General features: G+C 38.4%; 1 protein-coding gene across 5 annotated transcripts in view; it reads right to left on the reverse strand.

Annotated features, from left to right (window-relative positions):
• Positions 1–9,696, reverse strand: part of LOC110027143 (pentatricopeptide repeat-containing protein At5g61990, mitochondrial-like) — a 14,678-nt gene extending 4,982 nt beyond the window's left edge. For 2 of the 5 annotated variants that reach the window (XM_020728451.1, XM_020728466.1), the window contains exons 1-2: positions 6,377–9,696; positions 5,609–5,738 (exon numbers count right to left, since the gene is read on the reverse strand). In XM_020728451.1, the coding sequence (XP_020584110.1) occupies positions 6,657–9,584 (2,928 nt within the window). In that variant the 5' untranslated portion in view covers positions 9,585–9,696 and the 3' untranslated portion in view covers positions 5,609–5,738; positions 6,377–6,656. Of the gene's footprint in view, positions 1–5,608; positions 5,744–6,352 lie in introns of all 5 variants that reach the window. The other 3 variants (XM_020728481.1, XM_020728472.1, XM_020728458.1) reach the window with 3 other exon arrangements.
• Between the last annotated feature and the right edge of the window lie 377 nt (positions 9,697–10,073).

Consider the following 10,073-nt stretch of genomic DNA (forward strand, 5'->3'; position numbering starts at 1 on the left):
GCCAGTTTGACATCCCTAATATTAATATATAAAAATAATATTATATATTAATTATATAACTTATATTATATAAATATTCAATATCTATATTAGTATATTACTACTATAGTATATTAATATATTATTATTATTATTTTATTATATATTATAATTTATAAAATTTAATGTTTTAAAATATAATAAATTTTTATATATAATTATTTTATATTATTTTATATTTCAAACAATAACGATTCGAACACGAACGAACGCATCACTGTTCGTGTTTGGTTCGTTTAACTAACCGAACAAAAAAAATTTGTTCGCGTTTGTCTCGTTTACTTATCGAACGAATCGAACACGAACTCATTGACGAACCGAACACGAACTGTTCGCGAACAACGAGCTTTTTTGACAGCCCTACAGACAGGGATGAATCACAACATTGGAAATCACCTTATGAGCTTTGTAGGAAGGAACATCATATAATGAGATCTGGGTCTTTCCAAAGAAAAAGGGACCCCTCTTGAGTGGTTGTTATTGAGAGATGTCCGACATGCCACAGATTTTATTCCAGAGTCGATTTCTCAATACAAATTTGTTTAATGATGCACCTAACCAAGTACGAGGAGTAGAACGAGTAAATTATAGATTTAACGAATCGAGAGTTACTTTGTGAGAATCTAAGTTTATAAGCAGTTTTATCTTCGGTTGTGACCAAAAAAGATTTCTATTCATTACATCAGGTTGTGCTTTGGAAAGACATACATGATTAAGAGTTGTATTGGGGAGATCTACTGTGGATCAGATTAAATAAATAGATATTTCACATGGGATCTTTTGGGAAACTCAAGTCTAGACTAGATGGTCCTTTCAGGATCCTCAAGGAGCTAAATGACAATGTCTATAGAGATGACTTACTGGGAGATTATAACATTTCTACTACCTTCAACGAAACATACTTGATTGCATACTATAAGGAGACAAAAGCTTTAATGAATGAAGTTGAAACTCTTCAAATCTCGGGAGACTGACGCGAGTATAACACCCCTCTGAATTGAGCGTGGGAATAGCCGCGACTTGGACAGGTTCAGAAGAGGAGTTGGAGGGTTGGCCAATCCTCACAACATTGGAAATCACCTTACCCCTTTAATTTTTTTAATAGTAATATATATGTTGTTTTGCCATGTGTTAGGGTAGTTCTTTCGTGTTATGTTTGGGACAACCGTCGACATCTCTGGTTTTCTGTTCTATGGATGTATTTAAGGGCCGAGTGTAGCTCCGACTGTATCTCACTCTCGAGGAGCCGATTATCCTTCCTCCTACCCTTCCCCATCCTTTCCACATTGCTCCTTGTCACCCACCTTGTTGCAACCGCTCAACCGCTTGTGGATGTTTTCCTGCAGTTGTTCAACTATTATAGCCTCCATCTTCGTTGTCCCTACTGGTCAGCCCTCACACCTTCAAGGTTGTTGTTGTTTCAGCCCTCCACCATCCCTGTCGATGTTGTCCTAGTCCTCCATCTTTGATCTCATCGATGTTTCAACCTTCCCACTTGGTCGTCGTTACCCAGAAACCCCTCTAACCACTGTTTCCATGCGGCCAACCCACTCACCTCCATGCTGTCGTCCAGGAAAACCAGTACTTGTTGTTTCCCTATTGTACTAGCCCCTCTGCTCCACCTCCCTTCCTTACTGCCACCTTTCCAAGCCCATAACAACCACCGCCGCCACCCTAGATTCACTCTAGTCACATGTCAGGCGTTGTGCTTCATTTTATTTCTCATTTCAGTGTGTTTGGTTGTAATCTAATATTTATTTTCAGTAATAATACTTATTTTTGCTATTGTTATTTGATTAACCCCAGTATCACATTGTCTTGTATAGTTACAAGTATAGATCTCTCGTCCCTAGGAACATGCACAAATGCTCAACATCCAAAAAAACGCTGAAGTGTCAATATAAAACATCATTTATTGTCCAAACTCTCAGTAATATGTCATTATTCAAAGGAACTGAAGACGAAAGATTTATTAAATCAACAACTAATCTCCCAGCCTCCTCACTTTGGAGGTTTTGAATGAGATAGCAAGCAACAAATCTTGTCATTAATTGTGCAATTCATCCTCTCAGCTACTTAATCATGTCAATAAGTTTTTGGCCCAGTCTTCTTAAATTTGATTCTGTGAGTTTTGCAGCACTTCTCGTATACTCACCACCATTATCCAAATGGATACACTTTAGCTTTTTTCCAGTTTCCCTCTCGACTGAAACCTAAAAAAACTTGAACAAACCCAAAAATTGGTTTTTAGATCTTAATGCCTAAGCCCATACACTCTTGGAATGATTGTCAATGAAAGTAATATAATAATGAACACTTTGTAGCATCTATAAAACATATATCACTACGCGCCAAATCCAACATATTAGCTTTTTTAGATGGTGGGAGAGTTTTAAAAGCTACTATGTGTTGTTTACAACCAAACAATGAATACACATCTCCAATTTTGTAGACTTCACATTAGAAATAATTTATTTTTGGGACGTTGCTTCATACCATTATGACTCATGACCGAGTCGCATATGTCATAGTTAAATGGATGAATCATCAATTGCATTCACTTCTTCCCCGTAAGACTGAACCTCCATCAAATAAATAGAATTGTGCTTCTTCCCTCTAGCAACCACCAAATACCCCTTAGTGAGCTTCCATATTCATTCACCAAAGTGGTTATGATATCTTTCATCATCAAGTATACAGGTGGAAATCAAATTCAGACGGATCTTAGGAAAGAATAATGACATCCCATCCACGATGGATGCTGCATTAGCATCATCTATTTTTATTTTGTCTTTTTGTTTCTGTTTTTGTTATCTTTTTAACAGTCTACATTGAGTCTACTTATGTTCTGGTTGGTCACAATGAAAACATCTGAACTCATTCATTATCTGAGACTTTTCTCGTGATTTGTCATTATTTTTACGAGGATTTCTACTCTTGTTGCTACCCCATTTTTTTTGAAACTAACACCTATTTTTGCATAGTTCTCCCTTGCTCATTTCTTTTGTTTTCTTCATTCAACACACTGCGGTGGTCGGACCGAATAATTTTTCCTGGGAAGCGAGGCAAGAGTAACTCCTGAGACAATGGCTTCATCTTATGATTACGACGATGGCACCTACGACTCTCGTCCCTATCCCTCGTCGGCGGGTGGCCAATAAGGTGGCGACCTTGGTTACGATCCCAATTTTGTCCCTGATTCGGTAAAGACCTTCGTCGTCCACCTCTATCGCTACATCCGTGAGAAGAACGTCTACGAGATCCTCCAGATGTACGAGGGCTCTCTTTCACAATCTTCAAAGAAAACATGACATTTGAAGTGTAATTGCTAAGAGAAACAACAAGAGTCTCCCAAGAATTTCGTAAGGAATTGCTCACACAAGACAAGGACCTCATCTTCTAACTTCATGTCCAATGTTGCTAATTGATTCAATATCCCATGAAAAATATTTAAATAATAAATAATTACAATTTCATTAGTGTATATGAGATACATCAATTTTCTTAAAAAGAAAAATCATGTTATGTGTATTTTTCTTTTCGCGCAGCTTCCTTAGAATTTCTCAAACCTTGTTGGCATTTGTCTCTTTAGCAATATGCTGATAAATATTGTTATCAACCCATTGTCAAATTTTGTCAACAACTTTTCTATTAAACTTAGCAAATTCTAGAAGAAATTTCTATTAGTGTGCCCTCATCACCCAAAAATGTCTCTTCATAGTCCAAATAACAAAGCAAGCCCTCAATATGTGACTTCCAAATCAAGCAATTGGTTATCGTGAGTTTAATCATTGTATTTTTATTATTAGTGGGCTCTTCCATTTGACTAACACAAGATAATCCCTAGAGTAACCTGTCTCTGATACCAATTGCTGGAAAAAGTTAGCCAAAAACACACTTCACCACGAGCACACACATAATTGAATTAATCAAACAATTAACAAGAAGAAACAACACCAAATTTTTAATGCGAAAACCCTCTCAATTTGGATAAAAACCACAGAACCCGTAGGCTACTTAAACATCTTCCCTAATCAACTTAATGGACACACAAAGTTCTTCTCTATAATACTACTAGAGGAAATCAATTATTAAACATCACCAAATAGGTGGTATGCATTAACTTTATCAAACATAGAGGTTTGGTAATCTTGCCGAATTTAAGAAAAACAAGAGTTTCAGAGGTCTTTGTACTTCGCGATCTCATTTTTGCCTTCCCAGTTCAGACTGCAACTTGTCTCTTGAACGTTCTGTCACAAAGGCAATGGTTTTGAGCCAAAAAGGGGCATCAGTTGGGGTCTGATGTAAACCGAGGGAGCGGGAGCAATGTTTTTTTCCTTAACAGTAACCGTAGCAAAATAGAGGAAAACAGATCCCCAAGTTGAATGAAGGCTATTGCCTTCACATGGGAGGGACCCACAACACTTCCCAAGAGGAGGTCATCCATCCTAAGAGTGCTGCTGCACTAGCACACTTAACCTTGGAGTTTCAGTCAAAACTTAATTGTTACACCAAAAAGCGCCTCCATGTTTATTACTTCAGTTTCATTCAACTTAAGGAGTTTCACAATCTCTCCCACTTAAGTAATTGATGCCCTCATCAAATTGCTTAATCCAGAATAATCCACCAAGCAGTACAATTCTAGAGGTATCCCCTATCATGTAGCACTTTATCCCATCTAGAGTTTAAGAGATGACTCCCATGGTATAACACTTTGTTCTGTATGACACTTAATTACCATCATTGGGCTTTGTAATGCTCTGGTACCATTGTAACAGCTCAAACTCTCATCCATCGAGATATTATCCGTTTTCATCTAATGACCACAATTTTGTCCCATTGGGGTAATTTCTTAGGAGATCACCCATCTTATGAGTACTCCCACATGAGTACGCTTAACTTTAGAGTTTTCGTCAAAACTTTAACAGTTAAACCAAAAAATGCCTTGATGTTCAAGCATTCAGCTTCTTTCTACTTGGGCGTTTCAGGGTATAAGGATGGGAACAATGTTGTTTGACCTGATCTGAAACCAACCATTGGCAGGACTACACCAGCTATCAAGTAACAATAGGCTGTCAGACAACTATAAATCTCATTCCCATATATACTCTCATTCAAACCGTTCTCATTTTTTCTACTTTCCCATCACCTCATCACATCTGAATTTCGTATTGTTTTACTTCATCTGTCAAACTAAGGTTTACGACCAATACAATATTTTACAAGCAAAGAATTTTCACTTAGACATACTACCATAATATTATACAAAATCATCCAGTAGAAAAAATAGGGAAGTCAAACCAATTGTTGACTGTGGTATAGTATTGCACTAGAATTGTATTATAATATTGTTCATCTACTTCTTTTATGCATTATTATATTATTTTCCCCTCTAGTAATTGTGCACTTACATTAACATACTGTTGGATGTTCACTGTAATTGCACGCTATCTGCAGCTCCCATTTGTTATCTCAAGCAATTCAAAATGTTAACAGTTTAAATACGTATTTACTACAATCAACTTGAAAAATTATGGATTCTACTTATCAGAAAAACAGGAGCACTTACTTAGAATATGCAATGTAAGTTAAGATCTGTAATTTCCAATCTTGGTCCTAATGTTCTGCAGTTTCACTTGTTGTTTTACCAATTATTCTGTTGGATTTGTTCCAATGCCTTTCTTAGCCACACCTGTCTCCTGCACTAGTAGACCACGACCACATTTGAGCTATCAGCCAAACTAATGAAAATGCAATTAATTTCATGAACTTATTTTACAATGAACCAAAGAATTCTTATTCCAAATTCCAAATACATCACATTTGATTTATATTGCATTTAGAGGAAAAAAAAATGAATTCTAAGAACTTGCAACCTAGCACAAGCCAACAGCCACTCTCATATGGCAATACAGAGAAAAAAAAGTGCAAAAAATAAAAAAAATAGAATATTACAATAACTTAAAATGATACTTTTCCCTAGAAGTTGTATGAGTTGAGTGACAAAAACAAGACCCGAACTTATTGCCACGAGAGAACTGGCATGAAATTCCTAGTTACAATCAAATACAGATGAATGTAAAATAATCCCGTAAAGTTAAAACTAAAATAATATCCATGCATCAAATAAGTAAACATATTGAGCTAAAAACATGTTACACGTCATGATATTTTCCTAGAGCTTTTAAATATTTTAAGGAACTCATAACTATTGCATGCAAACTAAATTATAATTGCATAAAAAATGCAGCAGTTCTAAAGTGAAGAAACAACATTTTATCATTTGCTACAGTATAAAGCGGCAAAATCTTACTCTTACTATCATTGGGGCACTAACCATGTTAGCTTGCCGAAAGAATGCTGGACGCGCAAAGGTTTTGTTGATGTTCTAAAACACTTCAGATTTTCTAAATATTTATAATTCCAGATCTTCATCCATGGTGCTTGGTAATGTACTTCAGCTCTGAGGAAGAGTCAAATGAAATTGATCTGAAAAAGAGAATTCACATAATCTAGTGCCATTGCCCTTTCGCTTGGCATTCAACACTTGATCTGTGAAGTTTTCCTATGTTCATGGCAATTGTTGCTTTTCAGTTAATCCATGTAACCAATATTTTCTAATTCTGTGAAGCATATCTGACTTCCATAGCCGGGACTACCTGAAAAGATCCATCAGCTAAACTAAGCAATGTATTGTTCTTAGGCACCCAACCTCTGTCTACCATAACTTTTAAGAGCCGTTTTGCTTCATTCATGAACCCCTTTGTGCAGAAATCATGGAATAGCATCTGAAATTCAGAGTTGTCAGGGTTGATTTCATACTCTTTCAGTTCATTCACCAAGTCCTGTGCTTTGGATAATTCTTCCTGCTGGTTAAATCCAGGAAATTCTGCAGCACAAGTGTTGTTACAAAACCTTAAGGCCGCAGCTGCATCCAATTCTTTACAATATGAATGGATCATTACTTCATAAGTTACTTCATCAGGCACAACTCCCTTGGATATCATCTCTTTAAACAAAGAAGAAACCATTCCCAGGTTACCTAATCGACCATACACATAAATAAGTGATGTATACGTTACAGTGTTTGGCATTATGTTACTTTTCTCCATTTCCAATAACAAATTTTGCGCCTCTTCCAATTTTCCTGCTTTGCTATACCCATCAATCAAGGCTGTGTAGGTCACATTACTAGGCATGATCTTCTTCTCCGACATTAGCCTCAGCAATTCCCTTGCCTCTTCCAGTCTCCTTAGCTTGCAGAAACCATCAATCATAGTGTTAAAAGTGAGTTCAGCTGTGAATTCCTTCGCCAGCATCTCATTAAACAAATCCATGGCCTTCTCCAAATTCCCTGCCCTACAACACCCATGAAGTAAGACATTGTAAACAAAACGATCTGGCACGGTTCCCCTCAACACCATTTCATCAAACAACTCAAAAGCCTCAGCTAAATTTCCAGATTTACAGAATCCATCAATCATAGTAGTGTAAGTAACACTGGTAGGTTCTAAACCTTTCTCCTGAATGCACTTGAAAAACCTTCTCATGCTATCAAAATCACCCAGCTTACCAAATCCATCAATTAAAGCATTATAAGTAACAACATTTGGTTCAACTCTATTTTTTTGCATCTCATCATAAAAACTCATAGCTTTCAGCATATCACCAGACTTGCAAAATCCAAAGATAAGAGAGCTGTAAGTATAAACATCGGGATTCAAACCCTTCTCCTGAAGCTCATGAAAGACCTGGAAAGCTTCTTCCATCTTCCCAAGCTTTGACAGACTATGTATAAACACACTATATGTTTGCAAATCAGGAAGCAGCCCACTTTCCAGCATAAAGTGAAATGTTGATAAGGCCTTCGGAATATTGCCAGCTTTGCAGTGGCCATCAATGAGGGTCGTATATATAACATCATTCGGCTTTATTCCTCGAGTAAGCATCTCTTTGAAGTAAAAATCAGCTTCCGACATTTCTCCACCTTTACTATAGCCATGGATGAGAGATGCATATGTGAATAAATTTGGTGAAATCCCCCTGTCCCTCATTTGGGCAAAATAGTGCTTAGCTTCTTCCATCTTCCCAGCCTTGGATAGACCATTCATGAGAGAATTATAGCAGTGGGCATCAGGAAGAACATTTCTATCCTTCATACTGTTGAATATCATGCAAGCATCTTCCTCTCTGCCTTCTCTGCACAGACCAGAAATAAGTGGAGAGTAAACAATGGCATTTGGCTCTAGGCCTGTTGAGATCATCTCTTCCAGCAAACTAGCTGCCTTCTTCAGCTCTCTGCAACGACACAAACCATTTATCATCAAGCTGTAAGTATACAGATTAGGAGACACACTACTAGTTTTCATATCAACGAACACCTGAAATGCAGATTTTGATTTGTTCTCACGGAAATGTCCCTCAATAATGAAATTATAAGTCATTGCATCTGGATTCCAACCAGCTCGAATCATCTCTTTCAAGAGCTCATGAGCCTCATCCATTTTACATAGCTTGCATAATCCACGAATGAAGTTGTTGTAAGTAATCAGGTTTGGCTGGAGGCCGGAAGCCACCATAACATCCCTTATTTTAAAAGCCTCGTCCACATTATCTTCCCTCATAAACCCATCAATCAAAGAATTGTACACAGTAATTTCAGGTTTCATCTCTTGGAACGACATCTCATCAAAAAATAATCTTCCTTCCTTAGAGTTACCACTCCTGCAAAGCCCTCCAATGAGAGTGTTATATATCACTGTATTAGGATCACAGCCTCTCTCTTTCATCTCCCCAATCACTCTCTTTGCGGAAAGTACATCTCCAACCTTGAAATATGCACTAATCAAGGTAGAAAACGTGTAAACATCCTGATCAACTTGCTTTCTCACCATGAAATCATGCACCTGCCAGAACAAATTCATGAGATTGGCCCTTAGGAGCTCTTTCAAAAGCCCATTGTAGCACCTCAAACTAGGCATCATGCTGCCTTCATTCATCAATAAAACAACTTCAGTTGCTTCTTTAAGCAAACCATTTATCTTATAAGTATCAATCAGCACATCAAAAACCTTCTTATTCGATCCTTCGATGCTAATGAGGCTGTCCCTCAGAGAATCCAGGACAGAAGAAGGAGACGTGTAAATTCTAATCATCCGATCAAGGAGGCCGTTAGCAGGGCCGAAGAATCCGGAGTTACAGAGATGAACAGCGAGTATGGAGAAGGAGTCCAGAGTCGGTGGACGAACCATTCGGGAATCTGCCCAAGCAAAGAAATCTAGAAGACGCCTGGCATCGATCGAGTTAATCGGACGCCGAAGGACGGCGAAGAGAGCTTCTGGAGTAATTCGACGGGGGATGTCGGAGCAAGTGATGAGGAGGCTCCAGTTACCCGCGCAGGCGAGGATGCTGGAGATCTCTCGGGCGATGGCTTCGGCATCAGTTCCCGAGTCTTTGATGATCTCGGAAGTCGACGAGGATTGAGAAGAACATCGGGACTGGAGAGCGCGACTGGAGAGGGGGCGAAGTTGCGGAAACCTTCTCATTTGCGATAGCTTCACAGAGTGATAAGAGCGCGTTCAAATTCAATAAAAAGTATTACCATCGAGGCCACCCAACGACTGCAGCCGCCGGCGACGGCATCAGCCACCGCCCTCCCGCCGCACTGACCGCCGCCCGCCCGCCGCTCCGCCGCTCCGCCGCCGTCCAATTTTATAGGTGAAGAGGGTTTTTTCTATTTTAATTTTTTTTTATTTTTGGAAGAGGAGTTTAAATGAACCTCTACACTCAATGACGCGCACATTTTCTGTCCGGACACCTGACGTATCTCTACGTGCGTCGCAGGATATTCCTGAGTTTATTTTCAAGTTATTTATGAGTTATTTTCAATAACCCAGAAATAACCCAAAAATAAAGACTGCGGGTTATTTCTGGGTTATTTCGGGATGGTTGAAAATAACCCATAAATAATCTAAAAATAACTCAGGAATACTCTGCGCCGCACGTAAAGCTACGTCAGGAGCCCGCACAGAAAA

The sequence above is a fragment of the Phalaenopsis equestris genome, unplaced genomic scaffold (assembly GCF_001263595.1).
Source record: "Phalaenopsis equestris unplaced genomic scaffold, ASM126359v1 Scaffold000002, whole genome shotgun sequence".
Lineage (NCBI taxonomy): Eukaryota > Viridiplantae > Streptophyta > Magnoliopsida > Asparagales > Orchidaceae > Phalaenopsis > Phalaenopsis equestris.